At 42.3% G+C, this 17457-nt stretch overlaps 1 protein-coding gene across 1 annotated transcript; it reads right to left on the bottom strand.

Annotated features, from left to right (window-relative positions):
- Positions 1–1089: 1089 nt before the first annotated feature.
- Positions 1090–17432, bottom strand: LOC131126566 (collagen alpha-4(IV) chain-like). The gene is made up of 48 exons (XM_058069238.1): positions 17297–17432; positions 17127–17208; positions 15042–15084; positions 13466–13537; positions 11955–12089; positions 11644–11688; positions 11461–11577; positions 11252–11317; positions 11115–11150; positions 10909–10971; positions 10799–10834; positions 10682–10723; positions 10517–10600; positions 9792–9836; positions 9649–9720; positions 9537–9581; positions 9405–9458; positions 9263–9326; positions 8987–9091; positions 8379–8537; positions 8274–8282; positions 8087–8176; positions 7796–7947; positions 7612–7684; positions 7419–7525; positions 7124–7307; positions 6973–7044; positions 6770–6877; positions 6475–6693; positions 6250–6405; positions 5978–6145; positions 5709–5852; positions 5478–5588; positions 5181–5359; positions 5013–5076; positions 4825–4899; positions 4600–4707; positions 4213–4320; positions 4053–4124; positions 3779–3907; positions 3392–3499; positions 3129–3284; positions 2944–3051; positions 2700–2837; positions 2435–2551; positions 2126–2314; positions 1772–2055; positions 1090–1696 (listed from the first exon to the last, which is right to left on the bottom strand). The coding sequence occupies exons 2-48, from the start codon at positions 17177–17179 to the stop codon at positions 1439–1441; spliced, it is 5022 nt and encodes a 1673-aa protein (XP_057925221.1). The 5' UTR covers positions 17180–17208; positions 17297–17432; the 3' UTR covers positions 1090–1438.
- Between the last annotated feature and the right edge of the window lie 25 nt (positions 17433–17457).

Genomic DNA, 17457 nt, shown 5'->3' with positions numbered 1-17457 from the left:
CTGTTATCATTTATTTCACCCATGGCCCGCCTCCGGGCACGGCCACTCCACTGTCATTGGCTACACTCCCAAGCGCTCTGGACTACTTCCGACTTCCGGACAACTGCTGAAACATCACTTTCTGATTTTGTCCGTATACGAGTTCATAATAAATGACTGGTTGGAGGCCCCTGACTTACCGTGTATGAACGGTAACATATGCACCACCGGTGCGGTGGAGCTCAGGAGAAGGTGGAAGTGAGGGCGCCGCCTCCATGTTGCCTGCCCGAGGAGGAGCACTCACTTTGTCAGAAGCACCGCAGGTGCCTCAGAGCTCAGGAGAAACTGGATGTGATTCCCATATTGTAACTTTGTCGCTAAACAAATTTCCCCCCAAATCCTATTATTCTATTTTGTTTCTCATGTTAATCACATTTTTTTCTATAATGTTTCATCAGTATGCTACTAAAATGACATTTATTCTAATATCCTAATTAAATTGGAACTTAATTCTCATAAAATGTAGACTTCTCTTTGCTTGATATTTTGATTTGATTCTTGTAAAATTTCTGATATTTTTCCCAGATTTATTTTTTCATTTAACTATGTCTTTATTAACAAAATATTTTGAATTTATTCTTGTAACATTATAATTTTTCCATAATTAGTTTCGCATAATATTACGACTTTTAAAAGACAACTTTTTTTAATATTTGAAATACACAATGCGCTACTAAAATGATGTATTTTTTCTTCATAATGCTGTGATGTTATTCTTGTAAAATGATGACTTTTTTATTAGATTACAACTTTTTTTCTCAATATGTTGAATATATTCTTGTACAATTACTGCTATTTTTTCCATTTTGGCTGTTGTAACTTTGTTTTTGTTTTATGTTTAATAATATTTATAGAATGTAATGCAGACCAATAAAACCCTACAATAAACGCAAACTATTCTGACATAGAATAGGTACACTATGGTAAGTATAACAATAACGATAAAAGAACAGCGACCTCTAGTTTTTATGTGACGCTCGTCACCTCCCAGACATAAAATATAAGAAGGGTGAATAGAGAATGTTTTTAAGTTTTATTATTAACAGTAGTTCACTTCTTTTTACACTTGTATGGTAGTTAAAATAGTATGCAAAACCTTACCTGTGCAGTTGAAAATGGAAAATGTCAATTATGTGTTTGATCATAGAGGCTGGAGCCTACTGTATACATACAGTATATATGCATTTAAAAAATGAATTAATTGTGGGTTCCAATTTAGATTAGAATCTTAGAATACAAAATAGTATCCTTGAGGACAGTTTTCAGAAATATGAGGTACCGTGTCAAGAGAAGCACCGGTGACATTATACATGTAAAAAAAATGTTACCAAGTTTAATTCTAAAGTCCATAATATAACTCATGACTATTTTTAATCAACCATCGTGTGCCCAGAGTTCCTTACTGTTTGAGGCAGACGTGACACTGACTGGCTGTACGTCGCTGCTTCTCAGCAGCTTTGATGGTACCAGGCCTCGGGGTGACAAACTGATCAATGGGACGTATAACTGTCAGCCAAAAACTGTATAGGTTGGCAAAGTAGTGACAAGAACCTCGTGCTCCTTGGCACTCAATGATCGGGTGAGTTCGGAAGTCCTTAAGGCAGCTCCCAGTGGATGCCAGAGACTGACCTCCGCCCTCGTCGCCTGCCCCTGTGTGCTGGAGATACACAGCAAATACACACTCAGAGAAGATAATAGCATGATTTTTAGAACCATTTGTGTGAATACTCACAAGGAGGAAGGAAAAACCTGTCCACAGACTCCTCCAACCTGATGGACAAGTAGGAACCAGCTGATCCTGGCTGTGAAAAGCAACTGCAGGTGAGAGCGTCTCACACACCACACAGCGGCTGATGTGGGCCCTGATCTCCTGGCCAAAGAGTGGCATCATAGGTATAGCGGCCGTGGTGGAGAGCCAGTAGGATTTGTCATTACGGGCGGAGTAGTGGCACGCAGCTTTGTTGCAGTAGGAGAACGGCATGGTGGAAAACATTGGCAAGCAGGAGCCAGCTTGACCTACAGAATATAAATATAATATAAATATTTAGATTGACGGGAAACGTTTCATTCCACGATGTTTACTTACCAAGGTCCTGTGTGTGTGCCTTCTCTTGTCCTTCCAAGTAGACCAGACTGTATCCAGCCCAGAGCTGATGGCTACCCTCAGGACACTGCGGCACCTGGACTGACTGACTGTGAAGAACCAACAGGAAGCCTGATCTTGATGTCCCTGTGTAACCTGGCGCACCTTGATCACCGATTGGACCCGGGCTGCCTAGAGAGTGGATGGATGAGTGACGCAATTAGTAAGAAGATAATAATTCCAGGGCGGCACGGCGGTCGAGTGGTTAGCAATTACTGTGTATTGAATTGAATTGAATTCCGTAATATTCACCTTGAGGCCCAACAAATCCTCTCTGGCCATCATCTCCTTGTTCTCCAACAGGACCATTGCGTCCAGCAGGGCCTGGTGGTCCAGGGAGGCCCCGAGATCCAATGGAACCTTTTTTGCCTTCAACATAAATAAAGACATTGAATAGGTCAAAATACAAAGACAGAACATCTTGACTTGTAGTTGGTTGGTAGTTGGTTGGTTCTCATTTCTTTCCTGGTATTTCTTGGTAACCACATGTAAACATAAACATATGAGAATCCCTTGCCTTTTTGTCCCCAAGTCCCGGGTGGGCCCATAGCACCTGGGAATCCATTGGGTCCTGGGTAACCAGGTGGTCCTGGGGGCCCAACAGGAGCCTTGTCTGGGACTTCAGCCACAGAATCACCAGTGCCCCCCTTAGGACCTGCATGTTATATCGTTATTCTAAGTTGCACAGCATTACTGTACAACGACAAACATTCTGTTTTGATCTAGCAGGGTCCACAATAAGCATTCACTGTGCTACTGACCAGTGTCTCCAGGTGGGCCAGGTACTCCTTTCCTTCCTCTGGGTCCAAAGACACCTCTCTGTCCTTTCGCTCCCAAAGAACCTCTGGGGCCAGGAGGGCCCCTTTCACCTGTACATGTGTATTTCAGCTCAAGCACAGGTGGATATACTATAATAGCCGTGAAATGTTATTTTTCAAGATTTCACCTTTTGGTCCATCAATTCCTCGATAATACGAAGGTCCAGGAGGTCCAGGAAAGCCCTTATCTCCCTTCCAGCCAGGAGCCCCGGGTAAGCCAATTGGCCCCGGATCTCCTTTGTACAAAATGGCGTCACCTGGTTCACCTTGCGGTCCAGGAAGACCTATTTGAATTAAAAAAAAAGCAAAAGATCAGTGATAAGCTAATTCACATGCACCTCATTCTAAATCCAATTCTGTATCCAGACACCCGAGGAAGACATGCACAGACCTGGTGGCCCAGGAGGTCCTTCATATCCTGGATCTCCATAGAGTCCTAGCGAAGGTTTTTCGCAATCTCTCCCAGGGTATCCAATTTCACCCGGCGAACCTGGTAAACCTAATAAAAGAAATGTAAATTAATTCCTGTGACTTATCAGTGTTGTCCACCGGCAGAGGCCACAGCACACCCCCGCCCATCCCAGAATTCCACCTAGATGCCCAACATCACCAAGCCCTCATGTATACATACGATACATTACTTCATTCACCTGTTGTTCATAATTCACATGCTTACAGTATTACTGACCAATCAAAGGCTCAAATAGTAGATTAGGCAACAATATCAATTTTCTCAGTTAATTTCTCAGTTAAGGTCTTGAGGACAGCTAGTTGATACCTTTGTCACCAGGTGGACCCATAAAGCCTTTCGGCCCAGGAAAAGAGGGTCCTGGAGGCCCTGGCAGTCCATTGGACCCTCTGACTCCAGGAAAGCCATCTGGTCCTGGACGGCCTGGGATACCTACTCCTGGAAGTAAATAATAAATACATAATATATTTAAGAAACAGGATATATCTCAGTGAGTGGAGACATTAATCATTTAACGTGGCCTCTTCTATATTTCTGCAGTACACATTTATACTAAATAACAAACATTTTAAATCCCCCTTACCCTTTGCTCCTTTCATACCCTTTGGTCCTCTTAATCCATCCAGTCCCGAAAGTCCCGGAGGCCCGGGGAGTCCTTTTAATACGACCAAAGATTGTTAACATTGCACAATTTCCATATATTATCAATCTAAAAACAAATCTGAGTCAAAACAAGATATTACCTAAAGGTCCATTTGGGCCTGGTGGACCTGGAGGACCGACATAACCAGTATCTCCTTGAACACCTGGAGCACCTGGATGGCCCGGGGGGCCACGAAGCCCTGGGAAACCTGTAAAATCATTTATATAAACAAGGGACTCCAGCATAATTAATAGATTAATAGAATAAAATAAGAATCATACAGTATTTAGGGTTTTTAAAAAGTACAGTACTTGGTTCAAAATAGAAAAGCTTGCTGTTTGCATTTAGAGTCTAAATTTTAGACATACAAAGAGCAGCACTGTTCATTGTTTACATATTCAAATTCATTCATTCATTCATTCATTTTCTACCACTTATCCACTTGGCCGCCATGCAGCTCACGATTCAAATTGTCATTGAAAATAACCTGGTCCACCAAGTCTTCCTGGTTCTCCGGGAATGCCTGGTTGGCCAGGTTTTCCTGCAAATCCTCTTGGACCTGGATCGCCTGCATTCCCCGGAGGACCAAATGGTTCTGGATAGAAGGGACGGGAGGCATTAGTAGTCAGTAGTCAATTGTTTGCCATATTTCTTGTACATCTGATGTAACTACACTTCTTTGTCCCTTCAGAGTACCATTTTCTAAATTTACCACTGAATCCTTTCTCGCCCTGAGGTCCTTTTGGTCCTGGTGGTCCAGGTTGTCCTAAGGATTCTCCTTGTTCACCTGGAGTAGGTTTTATCTCATTTAGTTAGTCCAATTTGCTATACCTCCATAACATCATATATGAATGACTTCAGATTTGCAATTTATGGCCAACTTTTAATACATTCACTTACCTTTTCCACCTGGATGTCCATGAGCCCCCGTGATTCCTGGGAATCCACTTGGTCCTGGATCTCCCTTTAAAAGACAAAATACAGACGTCATTGAGGTATGTCTGTTGTAAGAATATCCTCATTTGTTTCATTTCATAAAAGCAATATTTCTATTAATATTTTCTGTACCAGATTTCCATCAAGCCCCTGATATCCCCTTGGCCCAGGAAAACCTTTCAATCCAGGGGATCCGGGATCTCCACGTATCCCTTGCCTGCCTGGAACACCAATATCACCTTTGAATCCTGGTGCACCTGGCAACCCTTCTGGTCCAGGATCACCTGGCCGTCCTGTTTGGCCCTTTGCACCTACAAGACACATTTAATTAATCATAAAAGATATTGAACATGTATTTGGGCTATGGTAAAATGATGTTGATTGGTGTTTATTATAATCGGTCATTTAGGAGATTGATAGCTGTATTGCCTGTTGGTCCTGGTGGGCCTTGTTGTCCTCTTGGGCCTGGTAAGCCTGGTGAGCCCTTGGTTGCGTTAAACAGTCTTTGTGGTCCAGGTAATCCTTGTGGACCTCTGAGTCCTGAATGGAGAACAGGTTTTAAATATGTACTAGACTGGCTTGTAAACCACTGGAACAATAACAGCTATACTAAGGTTACAGTAAGAGTCCATAATAACACATACAGTGTAGTCATGATACCTTTAATACCAGGATATCCTGTTTCTCCAATGCCACCTTGTCGACCGTTAAAGCCTCTTTCCCCCTGAATCCCTCTGGGTCCTGGAGGTCCAGGGGGTCCAGGTAAACCTCTGACTCCAGCTCTACCAGGGAACCCCCGTTCACCTTAATGAATCATAAGAAAAGTCTAATTAGCAGGATTAAGTAAGCACGCCCCTCTGACTGGGCAGTCCAGGCGTAAACAACACTTTTCATTAGTTTCTTTCTTTTGGACATTTGCCATGGTTCACCTTTCTGTCCTAGCCAGCCATCAGACCCCGGATCTCCCAGAAGACCGGACGGTCCTCTGGGTCCTGGTGGGCCTGGTAAACCCGGAGGACCAGGCAGGCCTGGTGCACCCAAACGACCATGACCAGGTAGACCTATATCTCCCCTTGAGCCCCTTTGACCAGGAAAGCCTACGTCACATTAAAATAAATATTCAGTGGAATGGTAGATAATATCCGACAGATTGTTAAATTGTCAAATCATATCCATAATTGTCTTACTGCAGTGTACTCACCTGGAATGCCTCTCTGTCCAGGGTTCCCGGGAGGTCCGGGAGGTCCAGTAAGCTCACATATTACACAGGGTAGGCCTGGAAGACCGGTAGCTCCACGATCGCCAGTGAACCCTTGTTCTCCTTTTCGACCTGGTTGTCCTGGTTTGCCTTGTACTCCTGTGATTCCATGATGTTTTTTCGGAAATATACAAATATTGAGATTTTACTCATGGCACCTAAGCTTACCTGGAATTCCTGGGTTTCCTGGTCTTCCAAAAATTCCTTTTCTTCCGATGACTCCAGGGGGACCAGGGGAGCCAGGAGGGCCTGGCAAAGCATTGAGAACATCTCCTGGGGAACCTTTCTTCCCTGGTTGACCTGGCGTTCCAGGAGGGCCTTGTCGCCCATCAAGACTACCTCCACGAGGGCCAGGGTCACCTGGATCCCCATTTAAACCTTGAGGCCCTGTTTTAAATAATCATTCCTAAGTTATGTTTTCCTCTAACCGTTCATCTCCTCTGTTACATAAAGATGTGATAACCTGGAGGTCCAGTCCTTCCAATTCCACCATAATCTCCTTGGTTGCCTTTAGAGCCTGGAAGTCCCGGGGCTCCAGGGATTCCATTCCTTCCCGGATTACCTGGAATCCCTATACAGATTCAAGATAACAAGAATATTGAATTGCAACAGGAACCAATAATGACTGAAGTGAGGTAGGTAGTTTCTGTAGACTAACTGTCTTACCAGGTGAACCTGGTTCTCCCTTAGGACCAGGTAGTCCAGTCCCGTTCTCATGACAGCATAGCTCAATGTCACCTGACAATACAGTGACAACACGAGTTCTGAAGTTCATATGTGAGGTGAGGAAGATCTGTGCAAATAGAGACGTATCAACCTTGAGGACCCTTTCGCCCTGAAATTCCTTTTGGGCCTGGATACCCCTGGTCTCCTTTCAGTCCAGGTAGACCCTGGGGCCCTTGGAAACCAGGACCTGGAAGACCAACCTGCCCTGGCAGCCCATTAGGACCAACTATGCCCGGGTCTCCTTTGGGACCAGGTACCCCTATGTACCCGTCACCCTGCAATGTGATCAGGTCTGGTTAGTTATGATCAGACTGATTGGTAACAAAAAGTGTACATCCATAATTAAGTCATACACAGTTTTAGAATTGTAAAAATGCACCACTTACTGGTGGTCCTGGGTCTCCATCTTGTCCAGGGCGACCATCTAGTCCTGGTATACCTGGTTTTCCAGTAGAACCGGAATATCCAGGATCTCCCCTGTCTCCCTTTGCACCTTTAAATCATAAAATGATCTCCAAGTTTTATTATTGCAGTGTAGAGGCGTCCAGATGTTTTCACATCTTTTGAGGCTATGCTCACCTTTGATGTCAGTGACAATGGAATATCCCTTTTGGCCTTTTACTCCTTTTTGACCAAAAAATCCTTTAATCCCCTGCAACAAAAGTTGTGTTCAAATGTGTGTTTTTGCAGAAGTAATATATCACTGAATTGTGTTAGTTTGCATTTGAACACAAGGTTCCTATGGCGTTCCTCATGTCCTCACATGTGGGCCTTGGGGACCCTCTTGTCCTTTCGGTCCTGGATCCCCCTTAAATCCTGGAGTTCCTGGTAATCCTGGAGATCCTGGATCACCAAGTGGACCGGGGGGACCAATTGGTCCTTGGCTGAACCGACATTCACATTTACCCTGACAACCTGAAGATGACATAATAAAATATTTGCTATCATACATACATATACATTGGTTATGTTGTTCAGTAGTTCTACAGTATGTATGGAAATTGGGTCAGGTCTATTCCATACATTTTGAACAATCAAAGACATGGCTTTGCACCTTTATACCCTTTGAGACCTTTATTTCCACGTGGTCCTTTAGGTCCATCATCACCAGGGTCACCCTTGTCACCAGGCACACATAAATAATCTATGGAATCAGCCAATATACAAACATAAACATAAAGTCATTTCGATAAAGATTAATACAGATTAATAGTTGATTCAAATGATGGTATCATACTCACCTCCGCATCCTTGATAAACCACAAACAGAACATAGTCGGAATTTCATCAAGTACTGACTATTTCAGTCATGTGCAGCAAGGACATAAAGATGTTTTTTTTCTTACCTGGATCCCCTGGAAGTCCAGTCACACCTTTAATTCCACGGATACCTTTTCTTCCCTTTGGTCCAGGGAGTGGACTGATTGAGTCGTGATATCTCCCTGGTTCTCCCTTAAAGCCCTTGGGACCTATGGGCCCTCGTGGGCCAGGGGGGCCTGGGCCATCTGTGAAAGGAAAAAAACATCATGCGTTTTCTATTTCGTGTGTCCTCATTGAGGTTACAGGTGATCTGGAGGCAACTTCAGAGACAGTGGGTGGCTACACCCTGGACTGGTCACCAGCCAATCACAGGGCACATATAGACAAACAACCATTCACACTCACATTCATACCTATGGACAATTTGGAGTCACCAATTACCAATTAACCTAGAATGTTTTTGGAATGTGGGAGGAAACCGGAGTCCCCGCAGAAAACCCACACATGCTCGGGGAGAACATGCAAACTCCACACAGAGATGGCAGAGGCTGGCCAGGAACCAATTAACCGCAATATTCGAAGGACAACTGTATATAGGAAATAGCATCCAAGCTCCTCATAGGTAAATAATACTGTCACTGAGGTCCACTGTGTATTGTATGGAAAAAATCATGTAATGCAGGTGAGTTCGAACCTGTAAGTGTTAATCCTGGTGGGCCAGGAGGTCCTACCATGCCCATAAATCCAGGGTCACCTGGTTGTCCAGGAGTTCCAGGATAACCTTTTTCACCTTTTGGACCTGTGTATGTAACACAAGACAGATAATAAAATATATGATACATATTGAATAATCCTGTACGTATGTAACGAGATATTGATATTATATACTATTTACTGTGCTGCACATGCGTATGATGATATAAGTGACCACATAATCTTTGTGCATTACTTGAGAAGGTACACATCTCACCTCTGAGGCTACTCCCATTCAAATACTGCAAGGGACCAGGCAGACCCTCATCTCCTTGGTAGCCCTGGTCAACGTGACAGAAGTCATATTCACTTGAGATTAAACTTCTCTTCCAATATTCACTTCAACTCTGAGAGCTCACCTTTGGTCCAGGTCTTCCAATGAGCCCCGGAAGCCCTTTCTCACCCGGTAAACCCTAAGTACCAAAATATCTACTGTATAATATCTCACAATAAGACTATATAAATGTTTATTCTTCTATCACTGATTGTACCTCAGGTCCTGGTGGTCCAATCCTACCAGGAGACCCCTGAAACCCCTATAGAAGAAAATAGTATTGTAGGCTTCCTGTGCATACAGTACATGGTCATTATGAAGTGACTTGCCCTGTGTCCAGGAAAACCAGGGATTCCTTCCTCTCCTTTCATTCCTAGACTGAACACATCCCCTCTTCCACCCTTCAAAAAGAACAATAATAATTAATTTTCCAGTATTTATCCTTTGTCTGTGCCACATGTTTATAGCGTACTTGTATTCCCTTTGGTCCACATGGTCCAGGAAGACCTCGGTCACCCTGCACAAAAACATGAAGCACAGAAGAGGGCTTTATTGATAATAGAAGAGAATGTGTCCAAAAGAATGATAGATCATAACATGACAATTGTGCAGTTGAGTTCAGCTCAAATGGACATGGACCAGTAATACAATTTAAAAACCATGCAAAGCTTTTTTGTAAATATATACAGCAACATAAAAATATCCAACTGTGCAGTATTTGGTCCCATGACGAGAATACCAGTGTGAGCGCTAAGTCAACCGCAACAAAGACTGCACAAATAATCTGTTTTAAATTTTTGGTTCAAAACAGAAAAGACAGAACACAGAGCTGAGGATGAGATGAGGATGCTGAGGTTCTCATTGGGAGTGACCAGGATGGATAGGATCAGGAACAAGTACATCAGAGGGACATTATATGTTAGAGGCCTTGGAGATAAAGTCAGAGAGGCCAGACTGAGATGGTTGGGACATGTCCAGAGGAGAGATAGTGAATATATTGGTAGAAGGAAGACCAAAGAGGAGGTTTATGGATGTAGTGAAGGAGGACATGAGGGTAGTTGGTGTGAGAGACACAGATGCAGAAGACAGGGTTGGATGGAGGTGGTTGATTTGCTCTGGTGACCCCTGAAGGGAAAAACCCAAAGAGAAAGAAGAAGAGCCGAGTACCATACCACAAGTCTGAAGACGAGCACACACCTTGTAGCCTTTGGGCGGAAGGAAGTCTGGAGGAAACACTATCACTTCTTCTGGTCCTTGTGGGCCAGGTGGGCCTTGTTCACCCTAGTACAGCACATGGAAGTAAAGTAGTGACAATATTTGCAAAACACAAATACACACACATTGCTGTAATTGGTGTCTTACCTCGTCACCGTCTATGCCTGGCAGTGATCGTCCAGGGATACCCTGTACAAAATAAATCATTTGAAAATGAACCTGAGTTAATTTTTGTGGCTTCCTGATTATACAGCAGCTACTCACTGGTTGTCCTTTAGCACCTTTAAGGCCTTCCAAGCCCTAAACGAGGCAATAAACACCAGATTGGGTATTATTTCAATAGTTAATGTATCACTTATAAAAAGGGCATCTACCTTTCGCCCAGATGGGCCTGGAGCACCAAAGTGGCCTTTTGGTCCAGTGACTCCGACTGACCCCTGGATTAATAAAAGACCAATTGACTTCATGTAATAGAGTCAGAGAGTGAAATATGTTTTGCAAAAAAATAGTATCTTCTGGCTGAAAGCCAGCATTTTTGTTGGATTTTATTTTTACTACTGTCAAATGAGTAAAAACCTACAGGCAGACCGGGATCTCCAGGTCTACCAGGATCTCCCTGGAAAAAAGAAAACAATAAAAAAAAACATGACTGGTAATAGTAGAGACGACTTGAATTATTAAAAAAATGCCATGAAACACAAAGAAATGTAATCTTACAGGGAGTCCGGGAAGGGAATCAACATATAAGAGGTCTCCTTTCTGTCCTTTTGGTCCAGGTGATCCCTGACAAGTAGAGACACTATTAATGATGATGAAAAAGTGGCTTTGTGCCTATATAAAAACTATATTTACATCCTAATATGTATTATACTTTCTTCATCTTATATTAAAATATTTCATACAAAAGTGGATGATGCTCTACTCACAGGTGGACCATGGAGACCATCCAAGCCAGGAATACCAGGGAAACCAGGTTGACCCTTTGCCCCCTCACAGCCATCCACTCCAGGCAAACCCGGCTCACCTGCTGCTCCAGGGTGACCCTAAAAAAATACTTGAATAAGTTCTTCCAAAGACTGCAGAAGAAGAAGTGAAAGTGGGTTACTCACCAATGAACCATCATTACCAGGAAAACCTGGAGCCCCAGTGTTACCCTAAAATGTAACAAAAACAAAGCTAATTGGTGTTTTGTGCAACTTAATTGCAACTACCCATCCGCATTCTGTGCAACTTTATCCTAACTAGGGTCTCCTGGGTATACTGGTTTTGTGTCCATCCCTAGTTCCTGGTCAGGTTGCCAGTCAATCTCAGGGCAAACAACCATTCACACTCACATTCATACCTATGGACAATTTGGAGTCGCCAATTAACCTAGCATGTTTTTAGAATGTTAAGGAAAGTTAACTAATGATCTGTTTACCCGGGCTCCCTTGAATCCTTCTGGGCCTGGTGACCCTTGTGTTCCCTGTTTGCCTTTCTCTCCATGTGGCCCTCCACTGCCCCATGGCCCCATTGGCCCCAGAGGTCCTTGCTTGCCTGGTTTACCTGGTGCCCCCTACAAAATTTAAAGCATCTCGGTCAAAAGCAAGTGGCGAGGAATAACCCAATCTTGGTGAAAATCTGGATAAAAATATAGATGAAAAAATAGATTGCAGTTTTGGTTGGAAAAGTTCACTCCACTTGAGAATGCTAATAGTAATACAGGTCTCATCCATCTTCCCAAACACTTTATCTAAAGTCCCCAGCAGAGGGTGCCAAAGATAAATATGCTTGTTTTACCAGAAGTGTGACAAAATGCTGGTATCCACAACTCAGGTTTTGTGTTCCACAATGCATTTATTTCTTGTCTTCTCACATTATTAACTGAATACCTGAATGTTTCTTTCATGGCTCACTTCCACATGTGTAAACCTCATTATCCGAAACGTTGGCATACAGACACTTTTGACATTCTAACTACATTTATAGGTCAGAAGTTGGGAAAAAGCATAATAGGTACCCTTTTAATGCCGCAAATTGTACTTCCGCGGTAAGTGTTGCCTTACTGAGTGATAAGAATATCCACTCTGTTACGCTCCACAGTGACACTGTTTAGTTGCTGCAGGTGAGCACCTTATTGGTCTCTCTCTGTTTTTGTTTTTGGTTTGGTGTCTTCACCTTTGCTCATTGTGTTTTTTTGTCATTTCAGTTTTTTTGCCTTCCTGTTAGTCTGGTAGTTACACCCTGTCAGCCCTTATCTTAGATTACTGCAATATATAATGCCTTTACCTTTTTTCATGGTACCTTTTGGTTGCTCATTTCTTTCCTGCACCGTTGATGTTGTATTTTTTTCCTCTTGTCCTCAGCATTCTTTGGACCCGCCATTAAAGACTGTTCATCCTACACCACTCTGCTTGTCAGCGTTTTGGGGATCTTTAATCTTTAATCTTTGTGTTGTCACACCCTAAAGCTGAACTAAAGCTGACATATAACTGTAACAAAGTAGGAATAAAGTGCCCTACATGACATATTTTTGTATGTAATTTCTTACATAATTTTGAAAAAATTAAAATAACAAATGAAAAAAGAAGGATGTGGAGGGCTCCAATGACAAGGTTTGCCTTGGGCCCCCAAATGACTAAATACACCTCTGGGCTTGAGAGGATGTGGATGCATTAATTACACAAACAATTGTGAAACAAATTAGTTACTGCTGTTAACTTGCTATTTTTGACAGCCCTATCGATTCTTTAATCTTCTTCACATAATTGTACAAACACAAATGTATCAACCAGATATTTGCTGAAAATGAATTGCAATGACATCTAACATGGGTGAAATTGGTTGGTGAAATTAATTATCTGTGAGTGGAAACCACATAGTCAGTGGGACTGTACTGGCAAAGCCGAATAATTTTCATCTTACAGTACTGGTGTGTATGACACTTCTTACCCTTGCACCTTTGGCAGGAAGACATTTACACACAGAACAGTCTCTCCCCTCACATGGACCTTCAACTTTCCCCTGAAAAACAAAGACAAAATCAACAAGAAGCTCCCAATTGGTCTATGATGTGACATGATATTAATGTGCAGAAGTGACGTATTGTCCTGTGTAGGCCACATCTGCCATTTCTCACTATGATGAGAACGAAGACACGAAGACAAGAATTTCCCTTGGGAAAGTAGACTGTGGCAAAGCCTCAAACAGGTCAGCGCTCCCAAATGGACATGGCCAAATAAGGACCCTGACCTTGAGGCGAGATCTGTGCAAGTGTTATCATTCTCCAAATACTTTGAGAGGCTGCTGACAAGCCACTTTACACCTCCAAATGCAGAGTTTTTTTTACTGCGCTAACAAACACAGACATGTTTTTCCCAGCAGGACCAAATATTTACAATTAGTTTATACACAAGAAACTGAAACTGAACCTATTGCACTTTTCGCTTTGCATAACATACAGTAGACTCAATATTAGCCACCTTAAAGTGCTTGGTGTCTCCTGTTTTTGTTGGGGAAAAAAGAGTACCTAAAGGAGTGTGAATATAGTGACAGACGCTAAGTTGGCAACACTGATCTCTCTTGTTATGTTTTCTTATTCCCTGGTACAACAGTCCAGTATGTGGTGTGTTAACAAACAACGTTACAATACCATCTACTGTATGAAATCATATCGAGGGGCGTTATTTCATGTGTAGAGGGCTCTAATGATGGTAAAAATCATGTTTAGCAAGTCATACGCAGCACGGTGTCCGAGTACTTAGCAAGTTGGCCACACAGTCAGGAGATCCGGTTTCCTCCCCCAACATGCATGTTATTTATAGTTCATTGCCGATTCATACTTCATAAGTGTGAGTATATGACGATAATAATGATGGATAAGCCGCATAGAAGATGGATGAAGTCAGGTTCTTCATACTCTAACTACAAAAATATTCTGTGTACTATTAACTATGATAAATGAGGGATTACTGCACTACAAAGCAGCACATGTGTACAGTATGTTGTGTAACATGCGTAAATACCGCCTCGCAACTTTAGGGAAAGCCCTAAAGTGTGTATTGTGTGTTTAGTTACGTTGAATTGTATTAACAACAAATAGCGACCAAAAACACCTAATATAAGATTTGAATGTCAACACAATAATGCAAACCACATCATGAAGTACAACGATTTTGTGCTTCAAGTTGAGCTATATGTGTTTTTAATAGGTCTGCTATTTCGGTACAGCTGCACTGCCTGTGTTAATAAAAGTAAATCAAACCACAATTGCAGTGATGAAGTTTACATTGTGTATTAAAACAATGTGTCACAGAATGCTGACATAATGAAAAGCGGTGGTTTTCACTATGCACTGTAATTACAGAAATGATAATACATTGCAAGGTTGTTGTAATGCAAACACATTCGATTAAACAGTCGTAGCAATGTGTCAACAGAGTAGGAAGAAAAAATGTACACATACTTATAGTGCAGCTGTTCTGTGGTAAGCTACAGTATGTATGTTTATGGTTTATAGTAGGCTTACTGCATCAATCTGCTGTACAGTCATAAGCAGGACAAGGAGACACCTGCAAAAAGAAAATATAATGAAACAATCGTATCAACTTTGGACACACGGCGGGGTACACCCTGGACTGGTGGCCAGCCAATCCCAGGGCACATATAGACAAACAACCATCCACACTCACATTCTTACCTATGGACAATTTGGAGTCACCAATTAACCTAGCATGTTTTTGGAATGTGGGAGGAAACCGGAGTATCCGGAGAAAACCCACACATGCACGGGGAGAACATGCAAACTCCACACAGACAGATGGCCGAGGGTGGAATTGAACCCTGGTCTCCTAGCTGTGAGGTCTGCGTGCTAACCACTCAACCGCCGTGCCGCCCTGCAGTAAACATGTCACTATATTTTATTGTTAATTGGAAATACATTAAAACCACAAATACAGTAGTCATCTTTCACAGTGACAGAGGTTATGTGACATAATCATACAGCCGGTGACACTGTGCATTTTTGGATATACAGTATATAGAACTTTTCACTTCATACAAGTGTGCAGATGTGTTGATCATCCGCACAAACAGTGAACAAGTGTGTTTCAGAAACCTGTAATGTATACAAAGGTCACTGCAGCCACTGTAGACGTGAAATAACACCCATACAGTCACCTGTACACTTGTATTACCCAGTACAGTAGACGACAGTGACACATGACGACGCATTAGACATAAATAAGACATAACACAGACTCACACATTAGCATTATGAGAGTTCCTAGTTGTTTTTTCTAGACAGCGTGCTTCCTGCTGTGGTAATTGTCTCATCAATGTAACATTACTGACACCTGGTGACCAGCGTTGAATACTACATATTGCGTCTTGGAATGCATCTTCTGAATGGTCAATATTTGCATTTTTGTTAGTTTAGCCAATTGAGACCCCAGTGGTTGATTTTGGTTTAGTCCAAGATTACGTACGGTTTGGTTAAATATGCATATTTTGACGACTAATTGACTGTGGTCAACCACAAATGAACAATAATCTAATGCAAAGTGGTGAGGACCGAATGTATTTCCTTTATGGCGATTTCACAGGTTGGTTTATATACTTATAAACTTATATATTATATATATTTCATTAGTCACAATAATAATATTAATGATAAACATTCATTCATTTTCTACCACTTATCCTCATGGGGGTTGCGGGCGTGCTGGAGCCTATCCCAGCTGTCTTCAGGCGAGAGGCGGGGTACACCCTGGACTGGTCGCGAAAACAAACCAACAACCATTCACACTCACATTCATACCTATGGACAATTTTGAGTCGCCAATTAACCTAGCATGTTTTTGGAATGTGGGAGGAAACCGGAGTACTCGGAGAAAACCCACGCATGCACGGGGAGAACATGCAAACTCCACATAGAGAATCCCGAGCGAGGAATCAAACCTAGGTCTCCTAGCTATGTAGCCTATGAGTTAACCACTTAGGCTATTAATAAACAATTTGATTTTAGAGCTTTTCAAGGCACCCAAAGCGCTTCAAAAATACATGAACCTCAGTATTACTCAGTCACACACTGGTGGTGGTTAACTATATCTGTAGCTACAGCTGCCCTAAGGAAGTCTGAAAGAAATGTAACTGCCAATTCACGCTCATGTCTCTCTGACCACCACCAAACATTCATACACGAGTGTGGGCAGCACTGGAGGCAAGGTTATCAGTCATGCTTTGTGTTAAATACAAAATACATTGTAGTAAGTAAAAACAAATCAAATCACTATTCTGTATTAAATACAAAAGGTGCTGACAACATTCTCCAACAGCTATCTATTTTTGCATCATAATGTTGCTATAGAATCATCACTTTGTGTTAGATACTTGTTAATAATATCTTAATGAAAAATGTATTACGTATATATTAAATAACAAAAAGAAAAAACAGCACTCTCTGGTGGGGTACTGCAGCATCACCACCATTGAAACATGTAAGAAGAAAGTGAACTTAATACTGTAGTACATACTCAATGTTTTCTGAAGTTGCAAGTATAATTTTACCACACGCTTGTGTACATAAAGTATAATTACACATTGTTTGGCTCACCTGAGGGCGCACAACGACAAAGCTGCACGTGAGGAGCTCATCTCGGCTGCCATGTGAACAGGTGCTACCTCACGGCTTCCCTCTGAGGTGGACAAACGCAATGAAGAAGAATGTGACAGCACATCCTTACAAGATATGCACTACAACGTAAAAATACCCAGACGACTTACCTCAAAGTCATACAAAGCAGGATGATGTCCAACAGGATGAAATCTAATCTGCTGCAGCTAAAAAATCTCTGCGTGAGATGAGGATGCTGTTTTGGGCTGGACATCATGTGGACGCCTCCCTTCTTCAAGGTGAAGCTGCCCAGTGCAATCAAAGAGTATCA

The sequence above is a fragment of the Doryrhamphus excisus genome, chromosome 3, assembly GCF_030265055.1.
Source record: "Doryrhamphus excisus isolate RoL2022-K1 chromosome 3, RoL_Dexc_1.0, whole genome shotgun sequence".
Classification (NCBI taxonomy): Eukaryota; Metazoa; Chordata; class Actinopteri; order Syngnathiformes; family Syngnathidae; genus Doryrhamphus; species Doryrhamphus excisus.
This window is presented reverse-complemented; position numbering and strand designations above follow the sequence as displayed.